Here is a 26,864-nt window from a genome sequence, read left to right on the forward strand (position 1 = left end):
TATACTTTGTATGGGACACAATAATGTTTTCGGCAGCCGGAGTCTGGTTGCCGAAATTGGGTTATAACGGGCCGTTGGAAGCAGTCAATAAACAATATTGCTTCCAACAGCTTATTTAACGCTTTTGCAAGTGCACGCAAACCTAATTGCGGCGCAATGGTAGCAAGCTCATATTGTACACAAAAGTTATAAGGGCTCAAATATATTAGATCTCAGGCGATAGAAACAAAAAAGGCTGCAAAGGGCTTTAATATTGAGATACATATACTGTGTATATATATATATATATATATATATATATATATATGTGTATATATGTATGTGTGTTTACAGATGTATTTATGTATTACAGACATATATATACATAAATACATATGTACCCACATAGAAATATATAGTTACATTGGAGCCCTTTGCAGTCAAGTAGATGAAAACATGTAAAATCACATTTATGCAATATTTATAATCAAAGTGTTTGTGTATTTACTGTAAATATTTCACATTCCAATGTTCTGCACATTGGGTAAATATGTTACATGTATTTTTAAATAGATATTCCTATATACATCTGTATACAGTATATCTATACGGTACCTATATATAATCATCTAGATATATAGGTATAGATATAAAATTGTACCAAAATACCACCAGATTGTTAGTTCTTTTATTAATAGAATATCCCCATAAATATTATCTCAGTGGTATACTCCAGTTATGTTATATATATATATATATCTCCTAGGTTACACTATCTTTGATTATATTTCAGCAGTAACCTCCAAACGACGTGGGTATATTTACACAACAATAATTCGAACTAAAATTTAACATTTAATTCTTAGTTCTGATTAAAACTCAATGATTATATTTAAAGGGACCTTAAACACTGAACTTTTAGTCACTTAAGTTTTAATGCTTTTAGTGTAGGTTATAATGTTTTAAACCAAACCACATTGCTATTTTTTTCCATATATAATAATAAGCCTATCTTCTAATAATTAATTTTAAACTCCTCCGTTTCCTCATTTTTTTTATCAGCCGTGTAGATGCTGCTAATGGTCTGGGCACTATTCCGGATGTGGCTTGTGGCTTACTGTGAGTGCGCAAGCATGCAAACGTCGCACTATCCAGCATACACACAGCAGTAGCAGCGATCGTAAGCATGTCTCAGGCAAAAGAGAGCTGACAGCTAACTGCTCGATAGCGAGCTTCATAGTGATTGAATGTGATCTATGTCAGATGAGCGGCTGTAGTAATGTGTATATATACATCTGAGTTTCATGGCTGCAGTAATAAAAGCATGCATGGTTATTAGACACCTCGGGCACGTGCATCACGTGATCGCCAATATGAGGAGAGAACGTACGTTACAACATGGCGGCCACCACCGCATTCAGTAGGCGGTGGTTTAGGGGTATTATTGAAAATAAAAAAAAAATGTGCAGATGCTAAATAAAGAAATAAAGATAGAAATAATATATAAAACAAAGCAAAATAGATTAAAAAAATTATAATTACATTAAAACAGATGGTGTTTAGGGTCCCTTTAAGTAGTAAATAGCGTATTAATTATGGCCAAATTTATATGTTTAGTTGTTACAATATTCTATATCCAGCCAGCTATAAAATAAATTTCTTTCATGTAATTAACAAGAGTCCATGAGCTAGTGACGTATGGGATATACATTCCTACCAGGAGGGGCAAAGTTTCCCAAACCTTAAAATGCCTATAAATACACCCCTCACCACACCCACAAATCAGTTTTACAAACTTTGCCTCCAAGGGAGGTGGTGAAGTAAGTTTGTGCTAGATTCTACGTTGATATGCGCTCCGCAGCAAGTTGGAGCCCGGTTTTCCTCTCAGCGTGCAGTGAATGTCAGAGGGATGTGAGGAGAGTATTGCCTATTGAATGCAGTGATCTCCTTCTACGGGGTCTATTTCATAAGGTTCTCTGTTATCGGTCGTAGAGATTCATCTCTTACCTCCCTTTTCAGATCGACGATATACTCTTATATTTACCATTACCTCTACTGATTCTCGTTTCAGTACTGGTTTGGCTTTCTACAAACATGTAGATGAGTGTCCTGGGGTAAGTAAGTCTTATTTTCTGTGACACTCTAAGCTATGGTTGGGCACTTTATTTATAAAGTTCTAAATATATGTATTCAAACATTTATTTGCCTTGACTCAGAATGTTCAACTTTCCTTATTTTCAGACAGTCAGTTTCATATTTGGGATTATGCATTGAATTATCATATTTTTCTTACCTCAAAAATTTGACTTTTTTTCCTGTGGGCTGTTAGGCTCGCGGGGGCTGAAAATGCTTCATTTTATTGCGTCATTCTTGGCGCGGACTTTTTTGGCGCAAAAATTCTTTTCCGTTTCCGGCATCATACGTGTCGCCGGAAGTTGCGTCATTTTTTGACGTTATTTTGCGCCAAAAATGTCGGCGTTCCGGATGTGGCGTCATTTTTGGCGCCAAAAGCATTTAGGCGCCAAATAATGTGGGCGTCTTATTTGGCGCTAAAAAATATGGGCGTCGCTTTTGTCTCCACATTATTTCAGTCTCATTTTTCATTTGCTTCTGGTTGCTAGAAGCTTGATATTTGGCATTCTTTCCCATTCCTGAAACTGTCTTATAAGGAATTTGATCTATTTTGCTTTATATGTTGTTTTTTCTCTTACATATTGCAAGATGTCTCACGTTGCATCTGAGCCAGAAGATACTACAGGAAAATCACTGCCTGCTGGATCTACCAAAGCTAAGTGTATCTGCTGTAAACTTTTGGTAGCTATTCCTCCAGCTGTTGTTTGTAATAATTGTCATGACAAACTTGTTAAAGCAGATAATATTTCCTTTAGTAATGTACCATTGCCTGTTGCAGTTCCCTCAACATCTAAGGTGCAGAAGGTTCCTGATAACATAAGAGATTTTGTTTCTGAATCCATAAAGAAGGCTTTGTCTGTTATTTCTCCTTCTAGTAAACGTAAAAAGTCTTTTAAATCTTCTCTCTCTACAGATGAATTTTTAAATGAACACCATCATTCTGATTCTTTGGACTCTTCTGGTTCAGAGGATTCTATCTCAGAGATTGATGCTGATAAATCTTCATATTTATTTAAGATGGAATTTATTCGCTCTTTACTTAAAGAAGTACTAATTGCTTTAGAAATAGAGGATTCTAGTCCTCTTGATACTAATTCTATACGTTTGGATAAGGTTTTTAAAGCTCCTGCGGTTATTCCAGAAGTCTTTCCTGTTCCTAATGCTATTTCTGCAGTAATTGCTAAGGAATGGGATAAATTGGGTAATTCATTTACTCCTTCTAAACGTTTTAAGCAATTATATCCTGTTCCGCCTGACAGGTTAGAATTTTGGGACAAAATCCCTAAAGTTGATGGGGCTATTTCTACCCTTGCTAAACGTACTACCATTCCTACGTCAGATGGTACCTCGTTTAAGGATCCTTTAGATAGAAAAATTGAATCTTTTCTAAGAAAAGCTTATCTGTGTTCAGGTAATCTTCTTAGACCTGCTATATCATTGGCTGATGTTGCTGCAGCTTCAACTTTTTGGTTGGAAACTCTAGCGCAACAAGTAACAAATCGTGATTCTCATGATATTATTATTCTTCTCCAGCATGCTAATAATTTTATCTGTGATGCCATTTTTGATATTATTAGAGTTGATGTTAGGTTTATGTCTCTGGCTATCTTAGCCAGAAGAGCTTTATGGCTTAAGACTTGGAATGCTGATATGGCTTCTAAATCAACTCTACTTTCCATTTCTTTCCAGGGAAACAAATTATTTGGTTCTCAGTTGGATTCTATTATTTCAACTGTTACTGGTGGGAAAGGAACTTTTTTACCACAGGATAAAAAATCTAAAGGTAAAAACAGGGCTAACAATCGTTTTCGTTCCTTTCGTTTCAACAAAGAACAAAAGCCTGATCCTTCGTCCTCAGGAGCAGTTTCAGTTTGGAAACCATCTCCAGTCTGGAATAAATCCAAGCCTGCTAGAAAGGCAAAGCCTGCTTCTAAGTTCACATGAAGGTACGGCCCTCATTCCAGTTCAGCTGGTAGGGGGCAGGTTACGTTTTTTCAAAGAAATTTGGATCAATTCTGTTCACAATCTTTGGATTCAGAACATTGTTTCAGAAGGGTACAGAATTGGTTTCAAGATGAGACCTCCTGCAAAGAGATTTTTTCTTTCCCGTGTCCCAGTAAATCCAGTGAAAGCTCAAGCATTTCTGAATTGTGTTTCAGATCTAGAGTTGGCTGGAGTAATTATGCCAGTTCCAGTTCCGGAACAGGGGATGGGGTTTTATTCAAATCTCTTCATTGTTCCAAAGAAGGAGAATTCCTTCAGACCAGTTCTGGATCTAAAATTATTGAATCGTTATGTAAGGATACCAACGTTCAAGATGGTAACTGTAAGGACTATATTGCCTTTTGTTCAGCAAGGGAATTATATGTCCACAATAGATTTACAGGATGCATATCTGCATATTCCGATTCATCCAGATCATTATCAGTTCCTGAGATTCTCTTTTCTAGACAAGCATTACCAATTTGTGGCTCTACCGTTTGGCCTTGCTACAGCTCCAAGAATTTTCACAAAGATTCTCGGTGCCCTTCTGTCTGTAATCAGAGAACAGGGTATTGTGGTATTTCCTTATTTGGACGATATCTTGGTACTTGCTCAGTCTTTACATTTAGCAGAATCTCATACGAATCGACTTGTGTTGTTTCTTCAAGATCATGGTTGGAGGATCAATTTACCAAAAAGTTCTTTGATTCCTCAGACAAGGGTAACCTTTCTGGGTTTCCAGATGGATTCAGTGTCCATGACTCTGTCTTTAACAGACAAGAGACGTCTAAAATTGATTACAGCTTGTCGAAACCTTCAGTCTCAATCATTCCCTTCGGTAGCCTTATGCATGGAAATTCTAGGTCTTATGACTGCTGCATCGGACGCGATCCCCTTTGCTCGTTTTCACATGCGACCTCTTCAGCTCTGTATGCTGAACCAATGGTGCAGGGATTACACGAAGATATATCAATTAATATCTTTAAAACCGATTGTTCGACACTCTCTAACGTGGTGGACAGATTACCATCGTTTAATTCAGGGGGCTTCTTTTGTTCTTCCGACCTGGACTGTAATTTCAACAGATGCAAGTCTCACAGGTTGGGGAGCTGTGTGGGGATCTCTGACGGCACAAGGAGTTTGGGAATCTCAGGAGGTGAGATTACCGATCAATATTTTGGAACTCCGTGCAATTTTCAGAGCTCTTCAGTTTTGGCCTCTTCTGAAGAGAGAATCGTTCATTTGTTTTCAGACAGACAATGTCACAACTGTGGCATACATCAATCATCAAGGAGGGACTCACAGTCCTCTGGCTATGAAAGAAGTATCTCGAATTTTGGTTTGGGCGGAATCCAGCTCCTGTCTAATCTCTGCGGTTCATATCCCAGGTGTAGACAATTGGGAAGCGGATTATCTCAGTCGCCAAACGTTACATCCGGGCGAATGGTCTCTTCACCCAGAGGTATTTCTTCAGATTGTTCAAATGTGGGGGCTCCCAGAGATAGATCTGATGGCCTCTCATCTAAACAAGAAACTTCCCAGGTATCTGTCCAGATCCAGGGATCCTCAAGCGGAAGCAGTGGATGCATTGTCACTTCCTTGGAAGTATCATCCTGCCTATATCTTTCCGCCTCTAGTTCTTCTTCCAAGAGTAATCTCCAAGATTCTGAGGGAATGCTCGTTTGTTCTGCTAATAGCTCCGGCATGGCCTCACAGGTTTTGGTATGCGGATCTTGTCCGGATGGCATCTTGCCAACCATGGACTCTTCCGTTAAGACCAGACCTTCTGTCGCAAGGTCCTTTTTTCCATCCGGATCTGAAATCCTTAAATTTAAAGGTATGGAGATTGAACGCTTGATTCTTGGTCAAAGAGGTTTCTCTGACTCCGTGATTAATACTATGTTACAGGCTCGTAAATCTGTATCTCGAGAGATATATTATAGAGTCTGGAAGACTTATATTTCTTGGTGTCTTTCTCATCATTTTTCTTGGCATTCTTTTAGAATACCGAGAATTTTACAGTTTCTTCAGGATGGTTTAGATAAGGGTTTGTCCGCAAGTTCTTTGAAAGGACAAATCTCCGCTCTTTCTGTTCTTTTTCACAGAAAGATTGCTATTCTTCCTGATATTCATTGTTTTGTACAAGCTTTAGTTCGTATAAAACCTGTCATTAAGTCAATTTCTCCTCCTTGGAGTTTGAATTTGGTTCTGGGAGCTCTTCAAGCTCCTCCGTTTGAACCTATGCATTCATTGGACATTAAATTACTTTCTTGGAAAGTTTTGTTCCTTTTGGCCATCTCTTCTGCTAGAAGAGTTTCTGAATTATCTGCTCTTTCTTGTGAGTCTCCTTTTCTGATTTTTCATCAGGATAAGGCGGTGTTGCGAACTTCTTTTGAATTTTTACCTAAGGTTGTGAATTCCAACAACATTAGTAGAGAAATTGTGGTTCCTTCATTATGTCCTAATCCTAAGAATTCTAAGGAGAAATCGTTGCATTCTTTGGATGTTGTTAGAGCTTTGAAATATTATGTTGAAGCTACGAAATCTTTCCGTAAGACTTCTAGTCTATTTGTTATCTTTTCCGGTTCTAGGAAAGGCCAGAAAGCTTCTGCCATTTCTTTGGCATCTTGGTTGAAATCTTTAATTCATCTTGCCTATGTTGAGTCGGGTAAAATTCCGCCTCAGAGAATTACAGCTCATTCTACTAGGTCAGTATCTACTTCCTGGGCGTTTAGGAATGAAGCTTCGATTGATCAGATTTGCAAAGCAGCAACTTGGTCCTCTTTGCATACTTTTACTAAATTCTACCATTTTGATGTATTTTCTTCTTCTGAAGCAGTTTTTGGTAGAAAAGTTCTTCAGGCAGCGATTTCAGTTTGAATCTTCTGCTTATGTTTTTCGTTAAACTTTATTTTGGGTGTGGATTATTTTCAGCAGGAATTGGCTGTCTTTATTTTATCCCTCCCTCTCTAGTGACTCTTGTGTGGAAAGATCCACATCTTGGGTAGTCATTATCCCATACGTCACTAGCTCATGGACTCTTGTTAATTACATGAAAGAAAACATAATTTATGTAAGAACTTACCTGATAAATTCATTTCTTTCATATTAACAAGAGTCCATGAGGCCCACCCTTTTTTGTGGTGGTTATGATTTTTTTGTATAAAGCACAATTATTCCAATTCCTTATTTTATATGCTTCGCACTTTTTTTCTTATCACCCCACTTCTTGGCTATTCGTTAAACTGATTTGTGGGTGTGGTGAGGGGTGTATTTATAGGCATTTTAAGGTTTGGGAAACTTTGCCCCTCCTGGTAGGAATGTATATCCCATACGTCACTAGCTCATGGACTCTTGTTAATATGAAAGAAATGAATTTATCAGGTAAGTTCTTACATAAATTATGTTATTTCTATAAATTAACCTTACTCAAAATTAATCGCTTATTAAAATCACACCTGAATTATACCAGAACAATTTATAATTAGCCAGCAACTCTAATTCAGTGCTAAAATATGGATCACTAACTTACAATGCTTAATTAACAACCAGAGAAATTTGTATATTATCAACACAATAGCCAATTTATATGCAGTTCTTAAAAGATTTCACAATAAATAAAACTGACTTAATAAATATAGCATACAAAGTCTTATCCAGCAATAAAATTATTTAACACTAATATAATTATTTCTAAACTACACAGGACTATGGAACATAAGTTTACAATACAAAATACCCTTTTAAATCACAGCTATCATTTAACTATGCTATAAAGAATTCCTTTGATTTTAAATATTAAATGATAAAAATCGCTGTACATTACCAAGTAACCAAATTTGAGAGTTTCAGCTCTTCCAATATTCTATTGGTCATACGTGAAGGTATTTTCCACTTATTCCAGGGGTACAGATCACAATCATCTTTCTTATCCAAAAGACAGGGTTCAAACCAAATGTCAGAGAAAATACTAGCCGAAAGTCTGTGTATTTCTCTATTAGTCAAGTGAATCTGTCTTTGAGTTTATTGTGTAGCAGCTTTTATCAGTGATAAAAACCCACTCCTTCATTTTCTAAATCACTCCATATAGAATTTGTTTATGTCCCTTCTTTTGGAGCTTGTCTCTCATTGACCTTTCGGAGCTTGTCTTCTCATTGGCCCTTTGAGAATGCATATGGCTATTTTAAATTCTTTAATAATCTAAAATATCTTTAGGTTGCAATTCTCGCACAAAACACCGGGGGCAGCAGACAACTGAAATGTAGCTTCATTTGCAAATACTATAGAAAAATGTATCTTCTAATATATTTTTAAAATGTATATATATATATTTTTAATTCTTAAATTCACAGAGAAGAACTTTCCTGAAGCATATCAGTCTGATCCTGACTTAACAGTACAGTCAAGCCCCGAAATACCAGGCAATCCCTCTCTGAACGAGAAAAACAGCAAAACCCCAGAGAAGAGCTTTAAGACCTCTTCTGACTTTGTAAAAATGTTACCTTCATTTTGAAGAGATTCAATCAGAGCTGGGCCTTTATCTCTGTTAACTAAGTTTGCAAGAAGTTTCCCTGCGTTTCTTCCATATCTGAGTAGCTTAGCTTGTAGTTTTAAATCTTTCTGGGTAGACCTGTGAATAAGGAAAGTATCCCTTTCCTTTTTTGCTTGTGTATACCTTGCCCAAGCTTCTGGTGATTTCTCTAAAAAGTAACGATTGTATGAATTAGATAGTGACTTCAGAACTTCTTTTTCCCTTAGCTTAAATATCTTGGTTCTATTAATATTATAGGCTAATATCTCCCCTCTAATGACCGCTTTTGTGGCTTCCCAAAAAACAGCAGGACGATTTACATAATCCTGATTGAAATAGGCATATTCATCAAATTTGAGTTTAAGCCAATTTTTAAACTTGAAGTCTGAAGATAGGTATTTAGGAAAATAGAACCGACAATTTTTGGAAGCAGGGTCAGCCGGCTGAAATTCGAGGAATATAGGAGCGTGGTCAGAGATACAGATAGGGAAGATGCCCGATAGAACTCCCATTTTACACATTCTTTCATCAAGGAGAAAAAAATCAATTCTGTGCCTTGAAAAGGCAAGTGAAATATCTTGTGTCAGGATTTTGGGATCTCCATATGTCCCTAACCCTGAGATTCTGAAATATTCTAGTAAAAGTTTTTAATTCTAAATTTTGCCTTAATCTATCTAGAGGATATTGTGGTGCCATATTAAAATCTCCCCCATTATCAGATAGCCCTCTGCATAGGATAATATTTTAGTTTGTAGTGCTTCCCAAAAAACTGGATTAAAAACATTCGGCGCAGAAACATTACAAAATGTGTATAGTGTTTTGGCAATTTTAACTTTCAACATTAGAAATCTCCCCTTTGGGTCCGTGTTAATATGTAGGACTTCGTAATTTATCTTTTTCCCTATCAATATCGCAACACCCCCTTTCCTTTCTACACTAGGAGAAGAAAAGACTTCCTTAACCCAAGAACATTTAAGTTTTAAAACTTCATCTGACTTTAAATGGGCCTCCTGTAGGAAAGCAATAGGCGATGTAATGCCTCCAATATTCCAGGAGACCAACCTAAATCCCTTAACCGTGTCCAACATCTAAGAGAAGGGAGGAAGAGAAAGAGAGAAAAACAAAAGAACAGAAAAGGGGAACAACCATCCAACCCCCATTGGCCCACTCTTCTCCCACGGCCATGGGGAACAATCCCCAGAAGGACTGTCATTAGAAAGAAAACAAAGAATAATATACAAATGTTTACCTATCTCCTATAATTAAGCAGGGGGATAAGTTTCAGCACAGAATTTTTCTGCTTCTCTAGCAGAATCAAAGAAATGTATTTGATTATTGACCTTTATCTTTAATCTGGCTGGGTAAATTAAGGTAGCTCGAAGACCCTGATTAATTAGCTTTGTACAGACTGGGGCCAGGTCCATCCTCTTTGCAGCTGTCTCAGCAGAAAAATCTTGAAACAGCATTATTTTTGCGTCTCCAAGTAATATAGGTTGTTTTTTTTCTGAAAAATTGTAATAATGTGACTTTGTCTTGGTAGTTTAACACTTTAGCAATAATTGGCCTGGGTCTAGAATCCCCTTTACCAGTTGTGGGCCATCCTAACCTATGTGCCCTCTCTAAAACTACTTGTGGTTGAGACTGCAGGATCTGTAAGAGTTGCGGTAAGGTAACAGTAAATTATTAAGGTCTTCATACTACTTTTCCTCTGGTACCCTAATAACTCTGAAATTGTTCCTCCTGGAACGATTCTCTAGATCTTCTAATTTATTCTGGAGATTAGAATTAATTGCTTCTAGCTTGATATTATGACCTCCAGAGAGGTCCTCTAGATCCGAAATTCTTTGTTCTGCTTTAGATAATCTACTAGAAAATTGTTGGATTTCATTTGTTAGCAATGAAATATCTTGCTTAATCTCATTCTTAAGAATATCGAATTTGGGGGCCAAGGCTTCAGAAATACTTGAGACTAGCGATTGTACATCCAATGGCTCATTCAAGTGCGAAGGATTAATAGCAATAGGGTGTAATATCTGCAGAGGTTTCCAAGGTAGTCTTATTTTTCCTCTCTCTTTGCCTGGCTGCCATAACTGAAGGTGAAGTTTTAGAGTGCATATTTAAAAACTTGTCCATGTGCTTGTGCTAGTGAGGGAAAAAGAATCTCAGATACCTCAATTAGTGAAGGGAAAAACAAGAGAGTACGGCTAGGGGAAAATCCCCTAGCAAGCTAGAAGTGATAAAAAAAGAAAGAAAAGGGGGGGAAAGGGGGAAGGTGCAAACCACTAAGTGAGTACTTAAGTAAATAATTGTGGATTGTGTCAACCAGAGGAAGGAAAAAGAGGGGGGGAAAAGGAAGTTAAGTGCTTAGAAATTTCTAAGTCAGTTAAGGAGACTGGCAATTCAATCTATACCAGTATGCCCGAGGGAAAAGTCAGAACATGAAACCTTCGCAGATAAATATCACACCAATTCACAAAATAAGAGGCAAGGTCAGTCTAATTTAAGATTGTGGAAGCAAAGGAGTGGACCCTTGTGTTAGAATTAATTTTTTAAAGGTAATTTGTGTTCCTAGAATAATCAATTCATCTCATCTAGACCTAGAGGTTTTAATCAAGAGTCTTATCTAAAGAATTGTAGCACCTAACCTGACAGGGTTCTAATAGATATTTAAGTTAGGAGAATTACTATCCCTCGCATGAACATTTGTGAACCCACCTAGTGCAGAAAAAATTCTCTAATGAACAATTAATATACAATTTGGCAAACATTGAGTAAGCAACTTACCCCCAATGGACATCGATAGCAACAAAAAACCAAAAACCCAAACAAAACAGAGCACACAAAAAAAAATACAGTAGCTAGTAATAAAACGGCAGTGGTAATTCTGGAACAGAAACTTAGGTAAAGATGCCCACTATAAAATCCACCTTAATAAAGTGAGTCAAGGTGAGCTTTATACTTGCATATAAATTATGTTAGAACCCTGCTTATTCAAGGTTATGCAAGTAGGAATTATGAGTGCTAAGACACCAGGATGGTAAGGGTCTCATAGCTTAATAATCGTTTGGAGCCTGTGCAGACAAGTCAAGGTCCGCCAAAGCAAGGAGCTGATCACAGAGGCCCACACTCTCCTTGCAACAGGGTTTGGGGACCACCCATACCTCAGAGGGAGCCAGAGAATCACAACCCGACCAGCTAGGAATCCACAATCCGGGGCAGCACAGAATGGCTGCACAGGAGTCTCCGAAACAACCACTCAGGATCCCCCTCATGCAGCACTGGTGGGAGGGGGGAATTCCGGCCAATTCCAGCACCTAAGTGGGGGCACTTCTGAAGCGGACCGCCAATATCCAGCTGAGAACCCCATAGCAGCAATCCAAGCAAGGCAAGCCCCCCTCTCGCAGCACCCGTGGGAGGGGAGGAGGGCCACACGGCTCCTTGATTACAGACAAAGCCCCAAGCACAGCACACCCAAACCTCAGGACCGCAGCAGGACACCTCAGAGAGAAGCCACAACCGGACCCTCTCGCAAACAGGCACAGATGAGGTAAGGGAACACCAGGTTAGCAGCTGCACTGGGGTATGAGGACACCTCCAGCCTTGAGTGTAGAGCAGGCATGTAGAGCAAGCTGTAGCCAGTTAGGTTAGATTCTGCCCCCTCATGCAGCACCCGTTAGAGGGGGGGAAGGGTATCGGCTGTGCGGGCCAAAAAAACGTCTCTGTAGAGGAAGGTGTAAGGCTGGGAGTGGATAAGAGTAAAAAGAACAATCAGTCCTTCCAGTTAATGCAATATGCAGCTCAGTGCGATTTTTTAGCTCTGAAGGAGTACCGGTAGCAGTATGAGAAGAAATGCTATGCTAGCCGCCCAAGGTCCTGGGTTTTCGGGCACAAGAATCTCAGTATATGGCTGGGTTATAATACAATATATTTAATAATTATTCTTTAAACAAACCCCCAATAAAATACATATACAAAACAATTAAAATTAATGTAAATGTAAATTCCTAAATTCTTTATATTAGTTAAAATTTATAGACACATTGAATTATATTTATAGGAACCAGGTTATGAATCAAACTATACAAGCGTAAACTGTTACAATATTCTTTACAAAGCAAACCAAATATATCTTTAGAATTAACCTTATTCCCAATTGAATTGCATTACATCACCACTATGAAATACCACAATATAGGTCACCAACTTAAGAGTGCCTAGTTAAACGATATAACAAGATGCTTTAGCAGCCAATTTCTCTGAGCTGAAATAAACTCTTTTTAGCTACAATTAAGGCAAGTTCTAAAATATAATATAGTTACCAATAACTTAATGCACACTAGAAAGATTTACTCACAATAATGGGCCTGACTAAGAAATATGCAACACAAAGTATATTTATCTAGCAAATAAATTAATTACTTAGCATACAAGAGTGACTAGTTAAGACTACACAGGACTATGAATGCAAGCTAAAATACAAAGTGCCCTTTTAAAATTCTAACTGCAATTTAGTTATAGTTACCAAATACCTTTGATTTAAATATTAAAATGTAGATTTATCAATTGCGTATACTTCACCAAAATAACCAAATCGATAATTCAGCTTCCAGAACTTCTCGTTTCACCTCATATGAAATAAGGGTATTGTAATATGGATAATAAAAAGGTAGCCCAATTTTGCTTCAAAGTGACTGTGTCCCAACGCAGCAAGTTATCAGTCCAAAGTTCAGCAAATAGTCAGCCAGCCAGTCTTTCTCCCTTTGCTTTCCATCTTCTTTTAATCATCAGTGAAACAATATGATAGGCCCTTTGGAAGCTTGTCTGTGATCCACACTTGCGAAGCTTGTCCCTGATTCGCTCTTGGATCTGAACATCTCATAGGTTATTTTGGGAAACGCCTCCCTGAGCAGCCAAATGCCTTTTGGCTGTAATAATGTTTCTGATCTATAGGTGGCAGCAGACAACCAGGAATGCAGCCCCACCATCAAATATTTCTAACAGTCTAATTATTTAACCTTAAAATGTTTATCCAACATATTACAATATCTTGTATTAATAAATCATATGTTTCATATATGGTCCGCACAGTGTCATCTTCTCTGATCATTTTAACACCAAACGTGTGAATATATTCCACTTATAATATATTAAAATGCGTTTAAAATCATATTTTCTATGAAACGATTTAAAAGGATTATAATACCTTCATCATGGATTTAATTTCTTTCTTAGCCATCTTCTTAATATCATATACATACCTTGAAATCAGCAAATATATGTGGTTTCAGTGGTTTCATATTTGCATTCTTGTTGAGTGTATAAAATATATGATATTATTTAAAGCACCAATTATCTATGTACTTATTAGATGCCTCAAAAAAATATAAAGAAATAGGTTATTAAAATTGGACATGCACCAGATGCAGGTCTGAAATGAAAGAAATAATGTTGTTATTAATTTTGAGACATTTTAAATCCTTAAGACATTCTATGCTTTCAAAAATACATAGGTTAAGACATGCTGAAAGGTTTTCAGCTTCCAATATTACCCTTCTTAGGAATAGACAATCTCCCAGGTTCATGTGTTCATATTTAATATGTTGTCTGAATATATATATTCATTTGAGTATCTTAAACTACATGAAGATTAGGCATAATTTCTATATCTGAGATCTAATTTCCCATGTCTGTAGGTAACTTGAGTTCAGATGTCCTATTTGTATTTAGTTGGTTCAGGGGCAATTAACAACTCTATGCTAATTACCATATTCCTGGCTTTAGTGAGTTTCAAAGGGATTTCCATAGACATCATGTCTGTTGACATATGCTTCTTGTGTCTGATCTAAGATTTGCAATACACAACCATATAGATGACCATCTTTTTGAAGTAATTTGCCTTTCTTTGAAATGACTGCCTGAACCAACTAGACCAAATGTCTTCCCTTTGTTCTCACATGGATGCATTGTAATTTTGCATATTGAGTGGGGGAGGATTGAATTGTGGTCAGCCAGGCATCTAATGTGTCAGGGTGCCAGGAATCAGACTGAGATGAGAAGTGCAAAAATAATCACACCTTTATTAATAGCAAAAAATAATAAAAAGTCCACAAGTCAAATAACAAGCCAGGAGTCAAAACCAGAGCTGGTAGTCAGACGAGCCAAGTCAGGAGCCAAAGCAAATAGTCAGACGAGCCGGAATCAGGAACAAGGAAACAGCAGAGTCAGGAACAAGCCAGGGATCAGGAACCACGTCAGGCAGCCAGGTAATACACAGGAACTCTCACAAACAGGTCTGAAACAATCCAAAAGCAAAGCATACTGAACAGAGGCCCTTTAAATAATAAGTGATGATATCACAATTCTGAGACTGCATCCTGTCTCACATGGATGATGCACACCCGTCTGGCCATAAAAGGAAGTGCAGTAAATGAGCAGCATCCCCCACAATGCACCATAGTCAGGAAGAGAGGTGAGTAAAATGGCTGCCAGCAGCACATGGCAAACACAACAGGGAGAAAACCCTGACATAATGTCTTACAATAAATTAATCATTTGGTATAGACAGCCATATATATATATATATATATATATATATATATATTATCCAATAACATTCACAGATACCATGACAAGAATTCTCTGCCAACGGCTCTTGCTGGGAGACACAGAGCAAGAGTTTACGTGACCTTACTCTTACGCTCCTCCCCCAGAACTCAAAATATATATTTAATATACTCATTATTTCCTGATATTTATATCTATATTTGGTCAACATATATGTCCTATCTAATATAATTTAGCATGTATTTATTGAAACTAAACATGGGTATATTTCTAGTATCATATTAGTAAGTGATTCCTATACATTTAAATATTAGGGTATTTAAAAGGATTTTTATAATTTAATACTTTCAGTATGATATTAATTAATATAGCAGTTCATTCAATATACTGGTATATATTGCATTTCCTAGTCACCATCTTATGTCATATATGTATAAGATGGTGACTAGGAAATGCCATCTTATATCATATATGTAATTGGAAGTGAACTCTGTAGTAACTAATTGTACAGATGTATTAATTTGATTCACATTTCCTATTAATATAAATATACTCCACATTCAGTACATCTCTTGATAATGTTATTTTGAATGCATGAAAACACAAATATGATATAATTTATTGAACAACTTATTGCAGATGTATTCATGTCCACTGAGTGGTCTATTAGATTCCTGGAAAAGAAAAGGTTGTTTATTCACACATTTCGAATCAATACAGCATATTTATATGATATAGTGTGCAACATGTGTTAGACATGAGATATGCCACTCAGAACCCACATATATATATATATATATATATATATATATATATTACTAAGGTACAAATTAAGGCCTCTATTTATCAAGGTCTGTCGGACCTTATCCGACAGTGCGGATAAGGTCCGACAGACCTTGCTGAATACGGCGAGCAATACGCTCGCCGTATTCAGCATTGCACCAGCAGCTCACAAGTCTTTGTGACCGCTGCTTCATAACTGCTGTTTCTGTTGAGCCAGCAGGCTCGCCAGAAACACGAGGCATCAAGCTCCATTCGGAGCTTGATAAATATGCCCCTAAATATTTGAAAATTTATAACATAGGTTATTTAAAATCCCAGTCTGCTTTGTAAGTGAATTTTGGCATATGTTCCTTCCAGACAAGAATGTGTATTGGGATTTGAAAAGACTTTGTGATCTACCATCATGTTGATTATCACATGCATCTGTTAATTTACAATATCCTGGGATTCTGAGCATATCTCCACTAAAGTACAGACTCAGCGTCCCTCTCACCCCAGGGGGTGGTGATCTCTTCTCTGAAACCGTGATCAAAGGTTCTTATCTCTATTTAAACAAATGTATTTTTTGTTTTGTTTTATCTTTTAGAAATTAATCTGTAATGTGTAATTGAGACATCCTGCCCTGTAATGTGTATCTGACAACAAGAAGGGTGGTCTGTGTTACCCACTCTCAGGCTATTTACAAATGCTGTATCAATTACAGATGACAAGACATTTCTATATCATAGGATATATATGAATTAACTATTAATCTGTATATTTTACAAAAGTCACTGACCTTTTACATGACAAGATATACATTGTAGAAATATATATTTATGAATCAATAGAACATATTCTGCTATGTGTTTTCATGTCGGGTTAGCGCACTTGAGAATATGCAATCAGGTTTAGGGTTTTTCCACTTTTTTGCTCCATTGACTTCTATGGGGAATACGTTAACGTGGTCTCGATATTCTAACTTTGGCTTTTTGCGTGCATAAGGTTAGCTCGGAAGAGAAATTATTTTATTTTCAACTTGTAATGCACTCCCCGACGCACGGAAAAAGCTTACTTCTAGTGGAGTTAGCTCCCGAGCGGGAACAATAAATACCGTTCCACTTACAATCTAGCCCTTGGTGTTGCAGAATTGGTAGTGCAAAGGTTTTTGCACTTGAAATTCCATTTAAAGGGACACTAAATACATTCCATGCTCTACCCTCAAATTATTGGTGAATCTAGGTTTCACTGCAGGTATCTGAATAAGATTTCAGTCAGATTTCAAGATAGCAGCACCCATGACTAGAGAGAGGTGGGGAAATAGCCTAAATACTATGTTTATAAAATGTATTTAGTGTTTTATGTTCTTTAGGGGTATGCATTTGGGTGCTTCAGTAGCAACCGAATGGGAAAGAAAGTGGACGCTCACCGCATTTGGCTCTTTTCAGAGCCGCATTTATTCTTGTGAAAGTACAATTCCCTATGAACTGGATTTGCACAGATCTTAGTGTGTTGCACTTCTACAAAAATAAATACAGCACTGTAAAGAGCCAAATGGCACGAGAGGCTGCCTTCCGCATTCAAATGCTACTGAAGCATCCACATGCACACCCCTAATGACTGACAGCGAAATTCTCCTAAATTCCACTAGGTGGTGCAAGTAAACATGAGCTCCCACCAACCGAAAAATATTTTGTGATGACTATTACTTTGTAACCTCTTACTCGTTACATTGGGCAGCTGTGTTTGCAGAATATAGAACTTGCTCTTCATGCCAGTAAGACAGACACACTATGCTGTAAAAAGTACCTAGGCTGCTGCGTAGACTGTTATTGACCAACCTGGCTTAGTCTTTTATTAAGTATGAAAATCTACTGCATTTCAAATTTGTATTAATATTTTTGAAGTTGAAAAGTTTGAGAATGTAATATACTGACCAGGGGCAACTCTATGATATGATAGGGCTACTAGACTCCAATCTGATTACTCTTTCATTGCAAATCAAACTATAAATATATATCGTCAATAGAACCTTTTCTGGAGAAATTAAAACTTAAATGGACAGTAAACACCTTGTAATTACAAGGCATTTCTGTTGTCTTACTACAGAATAACACAACAGCCAAGTTTAAACAAACATTTTGTTTTCTGCAGTTGTTTTTAAATAGCCACAATCCACCCACCATTTGTCTTATTTGGAGGAGCCAATCTGATCTTGAGTCAGCAGACAACAAGGCTAGCCAGAGTATGTTTGTTAGTATAAAGTGCATTGTTTTGCAGTTGTTGTCTGTTAAAGCCAATTAGGAACATATATTTAGTAGGTATATCCTTGAGAAGTCAGCAGGTGCATTTCTAGCTCTGAAAATCTTCACTTCTCAGAGCTAAATTACATGAAAAGCAAAGTTGCATTAACAATACATAACAAAAATGTTATATTACAATTTTAAGGTGTTACTGTCCCTTTAAATTCTAAACAACCCAGATCTGGAAATGATTAGCCTTATATTCTTGCCATCTTTTTCTTGAACAGCTGACAGAGTAAAACCTGCAGATGTGAAAGTCCTAGCAGCGATGGGCGACTCCTTAACGGTAAGTTCCTAGGCTTAGATCTAAGGGCAAGAGCAGTGATCAGCACATTTCTGTCACATTCCTTAGCTTTACTGTTAACAAATGTTGGAGAGCTAAACAAAGCTGGGGTGCAGTTGGAGAGTTATGTTTAGTTTCATCTAGATTTTTGTAAGGAGTAGAAATTGCAGCTTTTTGGTTTATCCCTGGATGAAAATAGTTGTATTGCATGAGCTGCTAACTGACCTTCTTGCATTTACATAAACATACTATAAAATAAACCCTAAATACTAAAGACAAAATAAAACTTTCACAATTCAGAAACTATCAAAATCTGCACAGTCTTTTTAAATCCTCACCTCCCAACAATCTCAGATATTGCAGGTATGATTTGTTACAGATCAGCAGGTCTGCCCACTGTTCCTCCCACAGTTTCCAGGCACTGCCCTGGCTCTGCTCAACCTCTCCCATCACACACCCACTCCTTTCTGACACACCCACTCCTGACCATGACACACCCACTCCTGACTATGCCACACCCACTCCTGTCCATCACACACCCACTCCTGACCATGACACAACCACTCCTGTCCATGACACACCCACTCCTGTCCATGACACACCCACTCCTGTCCATGACACACACACTTCTGTCCATAACAACTTACTCCTGTACAAGACACACTCACTCCTGTCCATGACACACCCACTGTTGTCCATGATAACTCACTCCTGTCAATGACACACCCAGGGTCGGCTCCAGAACAAATTAAATGGGGGGGCATTCTATTTTCACGAGGGGGCATGTATTTACAGTAAAAATAAGAGCAGACCTACATATTCTGCAGGGAAGTGTAGCTTCTGGCTGGCTTATCCCCCACTATTAACATTTTGAGAATATGTGCTTAATCACTAGGTAAAAGAATGAAGTCTAAATCCTATGCAGTGCACTAAAACAGAGCCATTAAACTTGAGACCCCCAGTGCAATAGCTCCTTAAAAACAATTCACCCCTTAATCACCATGATCCAAAACCCTTAAACTCATTCTCAAATCTTAATCATGTCCCCTAAACAGCCATGCACCCCAAACCCCCCAATGCAATGAACCCCTTTGTTTGCAATAGCAGTGAAGATACTAGGTTTTCTGGTACTGATAATTTTGTAGATTAGATTTAGCTAAACCTGATTCATAATAACTAACTGATATCAGGCTACTTAATACAACCTATGTACTGTGAACCTATAAGAATATGATTGTAAAAGATATAAGGAGGGTGGTGCATATGGAACATACACCACACTCCTAGGGGGCGCTAACAATAAGCAGCAAACAGTAAGCAGATATATACAGATAATTAAGAGAATATACAATAAATCTAGCACACTTATATCAGATTATTAGAGATGATATGCTCACAAGTGGACCCAGATGATATTAGTATAATCAAATAACAAAAATGTCCACACAAAGAATAATCCAAAAGAAAGAAGGCAGCTCTCTGTCATAGGACGGTCATCCTGGTGTGGCGTGATCTATAAGAGAAAGAAGCACAGAGGCGCCAACATGGCCTAGTAACGTCACGGCAGTCGGATACAAAACATCAGCAGGATAGGAAATATACTCACAAGCGTAGCGCACCCAAATGGTGCTATTGTGGCAGCCTGGAACATCAAACAGTGGTCCAGCTCACTGGTGTCTCCAGCCAGATAGAGATGATCCTTGGCGAGGGCCTATCCTATGATGCCTATAAGGGCAAAAAAGGCACACCATAGCCCAGTAACGTTTGTACACCAGATAAAAAAGGATTCAAGGTTGTACTTACAGGAAACAAAGCACCACCAGGTGCAATATCAGCAGTACTGGGACCTCTCAGCCGCCCAGTGGACTGTGGAATCCAATTTGCAGGATGCAGAAAATCACCACTTTGTAAGATAGAACTAGCACACACACTCTGCCCCCAAACAGGAGCAGAATAATTGTGATAAAGCAAGTGTATATTTAAAAACTTTTATTATAAAAACAGCAACATGTTTCTCAGCCACCACAGGCTGTTTCCTCAGGAGGAAACAGCCTGTGGTGGCTGAGAAACATGTTGCTGTTTTTATAATAAAAGTTTTTAAATATACACTTGCTTTATCACAATTATTCTGCTCCTGTTTGGGGGCAGAGTGTGTGTGCTAGTTCTATCTTACAAAGTGGTGATTTTCTGCATCCTGCAAATTGGATTCCACAGTCCACTGGGCGGCTGAGAGGTCCCAGTACTGCTGATATTGCACCTGGTGGTGCTTTGTTTCCTGTAAGTACAACCTTGAATCCTTTTTTATCTGGTGTACAAACGTTACTGGGCTATGTGAGTGCCTTTTTTGCCCTTATAGGCATCATAGGATAGGCCCTCGCCAAGGATCATCTCTATCTGGCTAGAGACACCAGTGAGCTGGACCACTGTTTGATGTTCCAGGCTGCCACAATAGCACCATTTGGGTGCGCTATGCTTGTGAGTATATTTCCTATCCTGCTGATGTTTTGTATCTGACTGCCGTGACGTTACTAGGCCATGTTGGCGCCTCTGTGCTTCTTTTTCTTAAAGAATATGATTGTATCATATAAATATAAGTCTATAAATGGCTACCGGCTTCTATCAACGCCTCAAAAGTGCACTGTGATCTTAGGCCCGGCCTAAGATCACAGTGCACTTTTGAGGCGTTGATAGAAGCCAGTAGCCATTTATAGACTTATATTTATATGGTACAATCATAGTCTTATCATGGTCTATTCTTTAAGAAAATGAGTAACTCACGATAGTTAGGTAAAATTAATAGGGTTAAAGACAAGTCTAAAAAGTCTCTAATTAACTCCCAATTCCAAATAAGAGGTTAAGACACAGAGCTTCTTGTAGATGCCTGATGGGACCTCACAGTTCGGCAGCTAACTCGGCCTCCAGCATGCAGCATTACATAACAATTCATTATTTTATTTATTATTTTTAAAGTGTATGATCATATCAATATTTTTTTAGGGGGCACAGCATTCCATTTTGGTGGGCATTGCCCCCAATTCCCCCCCCTTGGAGCCGACCCTGGACACACCCGATCTGTCAAGTCCTCCTCACCTCTCTGTCATGATTAGCCTTTGGGAAATGTTTGAAAGTATGAAACTCACATTAAGCAAAGAACAAATTCAGTAGCTGGGTTTTCCGATCTACAGAACTCTACAAATTATGGGTTAGAGAATATGAGCATTACCCTTGGGCAGAAGTTTAGTAAATCCTGATTATAACGGTAATCACTGTTTATTTAGGCGGCAATTGGTGCAAATGCGACAAATGTACTGGAAATTCCAAATGAATACAGACAGTTTTCATGGAGGTGAGTGTGGCCCCTTGCCTTGCCATTCCAGGTGCCCATTAAACTGTAACTTAGAACTGCTTCATACAATATAAAACAAATAAGAAGTATATAAACCTTTTGATACTTTGTCAAACAAGAGAAAAACAAAACAAAACAAAACAAAAAAACCCAAGTGAGATGCATTAGATTTATGGGGGGCGGGTGGGAAAATGGTTACAACGTTCTTATTCTCTTTCAATAGGAAACATTTTAGATAATCAAACATAAGGTATATATTAACACAATGTTGTTTAGCTCAGTGGAAAGAAAAAAAAGAGGGGTGGAAAGAGTAAGGGGAGAGAAAAAGAGGAAAGGATTGGACAAAGGTGAAGTAGGGAGTTTGAGTGAGGAATTGGTATTTGTTGTTTTGATATCTATGCCAATAGGATGCATCCCAAGATAGTAGCGTATTATAATTTTGTAATCCGCAGGAGACCCACTACTTTGCCTCTGTCCAGTACCACTCTACTGGCATTGTCGCCAAGCCTCCCAACACATGCAGTAAAGTAATTTTGTTATTGGCGGCAAACACAGCACTCTCCATTGATTCTATGTATGATATAATAGATATGACTTGGTTCCACCTCGGGCCCTGAGGTCGGCACCAAGCTCTAGCAAGAGCTAGTTTGACAGCCATAAAGATATATATACATAAATAAGAAATGTGTTGAGGGATTTTACCGGGCAGTAAGTGGAAAAGACCAGCCTGGGAGCGCTCATTGATCTTAAAGGGACATGAAACCCACATTTTTTCTTTCGCGATTTAGAAAGAGCATGTCATTTCGAACAACTTTCTAATTTACTTCTATTATCTCATTTGCTTCATTCTCTTGATATCACTTGCTGAAAAGCATATCTAGATATGCTCAGTAGCTGCTGATTGGTTGCTGCACATAGAGGCCTTGTGTGATTGGCTCACACATGTGCATTGCTATTTCTTCAACAAAGGATATCTAAAGAATTGAGCAAATTAGATAATAGAAGTAAATTGGAAAGTTGTTTAAAATTACATGCCCTATCTGAATCATGAAAGTTTAATTTTGACTAGACTGCCCCTTTAACTACTAACTTGGTGCAGTAGTAGAAAGCTCTAGACCAGAGGCACTGTCCTTTCGGGCATTTCCCTCACATATGCGTTGGTGTTCCCACTTTGCCACATTTCCTCTAATATAGCGGTGAGTGAGCATTAGACATTTTAAATAGACGGAGGGGGAGTTTGTGCTAATTTAAATGTCCAATGACATCATCAAAAGGGACAACAAATCTTCCTAGTTCTCTTTAAAATGCTTTTGAGCTTTAGTAGTATTTTAACCACTAAATATTAAAGATAAGAAAGTTAATAACTTTAGCACATCATATCTTGAAAAAAAAATCCATATAGACAATAATAGTGATATAATGTTGATAGGGTTTGCAAGCAGAATGAAATATCTGCCTTATTGGGAAAATAACAAAGGCATGCTAAATGTTTTGTGATCGTGCCGCATTCTGGACTAAAAAAGTGATCTAAAAATGTATTTATTTTTACATATTTTTTAGTTATTCTATTGTTTGGTACTAATGACTACACAGTTGTTGATCAAACTTTTCATGTCTTTTTAAAGTCTATAACTTTTGGGTTTTTTTCAGCATCGGAGGTTACAGCAACTACTCAGAATTAGTCACCCTGCCCAGTAAGTATCTTACACCTTATCAATGAGGTGTACAAGCAAATGATTTAACTACATGTCTTTGTAATTATCCCAGGTAGAGCTATCTATTTTGGATAACAAACAATTGTGTTTTGCGTATACATCATTCTTGCAGGGCACACTCTCAATTCCACTAGATTTCAATACTCACATAAGTGTAGTAGCAGAAATATTCTGAAGCTGACTTTCTAAAAGAAAATTTTAAATAGTATCCTTAAGGTATATGATTATAAAATGATTATTTCTTCTGACCTTCAGAAATCGGACATAAAGCTGTTATAAATAGTGCATATACTTTGTGTGCACGCATTTGTCCAAATATATCCCTAATTTCAGCAATGCTGGTTCTCTAAATGACAGTTATTTGACCCATGTTTAGCGCATTACTTGTTGTATTGTCCTAAAACACAGTATTTACCCGCATTGAGTTATTATTTTATTATTATCAGTTATTTGTAGGGCGTCAATATATTCCCCAGCGTTTTAAACATAGGAATAATATGCAAAGGAGGCATGTATAGGAGAAATATGCACTGTTGTAAATCACTTTAAGATCTGCCTCTAGGCAGCTGCCTACTTTGCCTACTCACAGACCAGTACTCATGTGATTAAACAATGGTAGATCATTAAAGGGACCGTAAACACCAATTTTCTTATAACTGCGTGTAATAGACACTACTATAAAGAAGAATATGCACAGACATTGATCTAAAAATCCAGTATAAAATGTTCTAAAAACTTACTTAGAAGCTCCCAGTTTAGCACTGTTTCTAGGTTAGTCTGGGACACCCACTGAGAGGGGCTGGGAAAACAAGAAGAACAGACACTCCCAGTCCCTGCATATGAAAACAAAGATAACATAAACAGGAACCAGCAGGAGGCTGTAAACGTGTGTATACATCTGGCACTGCGGGGCTTGGTTAGGAGTCTGAAAATAAGCACAATGTTCTTAAAAAATAAGCAAAACTATACATTGTTACAAAAACACTCCCAGGTGGGCTAAATACAGTACATGGATCATCTACAAAACATTTAAGAAAAATCTAGTGTATAATGTCCCTTTAACCACAGTGTTTCTACTTTAAGGATCTTTAATGTATAATTTGTGTCATAATGATAAAGCATTTCTCTTCTTCACTATTCTTTTCAGATATTTTCAAACTTTTTAATCCCAGTGTAACTGGTTTTGCAAAGGGGATGACCGTAAGCTACAGACCAGCTCCTCTGGAGAATGCACAGCTGAACATGGCTGTTACTGGCGCTAATACCTTGTAAGATTAAAAACTAAGTACACAAATATATTAAAAAAACAGCAACCTATACAGGCATACCTCGTTTTATTTGTGCTTTGCTTTTTTGCTTTTCGCAGATATTGCTCTTTTACAAATTGGAGGTTCGTCACAACTCTGTGTCGAGCAAGTCTATCAGCACCATTTTTCCAACATATTATCACATATATACACAGAAATACATTTATAAACACATAAATACACATATATACACATAAATACATATATATATATATACGCTGCGTAATCTGTTGGCGCTCTACAAATAACCGATAATAATAATAAATACACATAAATACATATATATATATATATATATATATATATATACACACATAAATACATATATAAATACATAAATGCACATATATACACATAAATACATATATAAACACATAAATACACATAAATACATATATAAACACACATTTACACTTATATACACATAAATATATATATATATATATATATATATATATACACATAAATACACATATATACACATAAATACACATAAATACATATATAAACACATAAATACACATATATACACATAAATACATACCTATATATACAAAACACCAGCAAAAAGATTATGACTCAGGCCCAGATGGTGGTTAGCATTTTTTAGCAATAAAGTATTTTTAAATTAAGGTATGTACCTTGTTTTTTTAGACACAATGTTATTGCACACTTAATAAACTACAGTATAGTGTTTATATTGTATATGCAGTGGGAAACCAAAAGAAATTTGTGTTATTGCTATATTCGCTTTATGGCGGTGGTCTGTGTTTTATTTGTGCTTTGCTTTTTTGCTCTTTTTACAAATTGAAGGTTCGTCACAACTCTGTGTTGAGCAAGTCTATCTGCACTGTTTTTCCAACATATTAACACATATATACACATAAATACATATATAAACACATAAATACACATATATACACATAAATACATATATGTATATACACATAAATACATATATAAACACATAAATACACATATATACTCATAAATACATATATATATATATATATATATATATATATACGCTGCGGAATCTGTTGGCGCTCTACAAATAACCGATAATAATAATAATAAATACACATATATACACATAAAAACATATATATATATATATATATATATATACACATAAATACATATATAAATGCACATATATACACATAAATACATATATGAACACATAACTACACATATATACATATAAATACATATATATATACACACACAAATAAATACATATATAAACACATAAATACACATAAATACACATATATACACATAAATACATATATATATATATATATATATATATATATATACACACATAAATACACATATATACACATAAATAAATATCCAAACACATAAATACACATATATACACATAAATACACATATAAACACATAAATACATACATATGTATAATGTCACCAGAAATAATCATTTGTCAGAGCCCATTTCCTCCATATCCTCCCTTTCAATTATAGCAGGTAGTTCTATTTTCCCTTGGCACAGTTAAACACAACATACATTAATCAAATGAGTGTTCATCGGTTTTATTTTTATTTTTATTACTATTTTAATTTCTTTAGTATATAGGTTTATTTTATAGTTATATTTCCTATCACAACAATCCAAATTATTCTATTATTCTTTTATTATTATTCTATTACAGCTTTTAAAGCTTTATAGCACAATCGTTATGTGTTCCACCCTAGATAGTATCTATTTCTCCAACATTGGTGTGTCCGGTCCACGGCGTCATCCATTACTTGTGGGAAATATTCTCCCCCACAGGGAAAGGCAAGGAGAGCACACAGCAACAGCTGTCCATATAGCTCCCCCTCTGGCTCCGCCCCCCAGTCATTCTCCTTGCCGCTCTGAAGGGGTAGCACCCGATCCGGGACCGGATCTGGTAGGGGGCAGACTATCTCTCTTCGCTCAGGCTTGGGCA

At 37.0% G+C, this 26,864-nt stretch overlaps 1 protein-coding gene across 1 annotated transcript in view; it reads left to right on the top strand.

Moving 5' to 3' along the window:
* LOC128636188 (phospholipase B1, membrane-associated) overlaps positions 1 to 26,864 on the top strand; it is a 100,433-nt gene that overhangs the window by 22,615 nt on the left and 50,954 nt on the right. The window contains exons 4-7 of the mRNA XM_053689236.1: positions 18,483 to 18,541; positions 21,817 to 21,884; positions 23,535 to 23,578; positions 24,747 to 24,867. Of these exons, the coding sequence (XP_053545211.1) occupies positions 18,483 to 18,541; positions 21,817 to 21,884; positions 23,535 to 23,578; positions 24,747 to 24,867 (292 nt within the window). The remainder of the gene's footprint in view (positions 1 to 18,482; positions 18,542 to 21,816; positions 21,885 to 23,534; positions 23,579 to 24,746; positions 24,868 to 26,864) is intronic.

This window comes from Bombina bombina, chromosome 1 (genome assembly GCF_027579735.1).
Source record: "Bombina bombina isolate aBomBom1 chromosome 1, aBomBom1.pri, whole genome shotgun sequence".
NCBI classification, from domain to species: domain Eukaryota; kingdom Metazoa; phylum Chordata; class Amphibia; order Anura; family Bombinatoridae; genus Bombina; species Bombina bombina.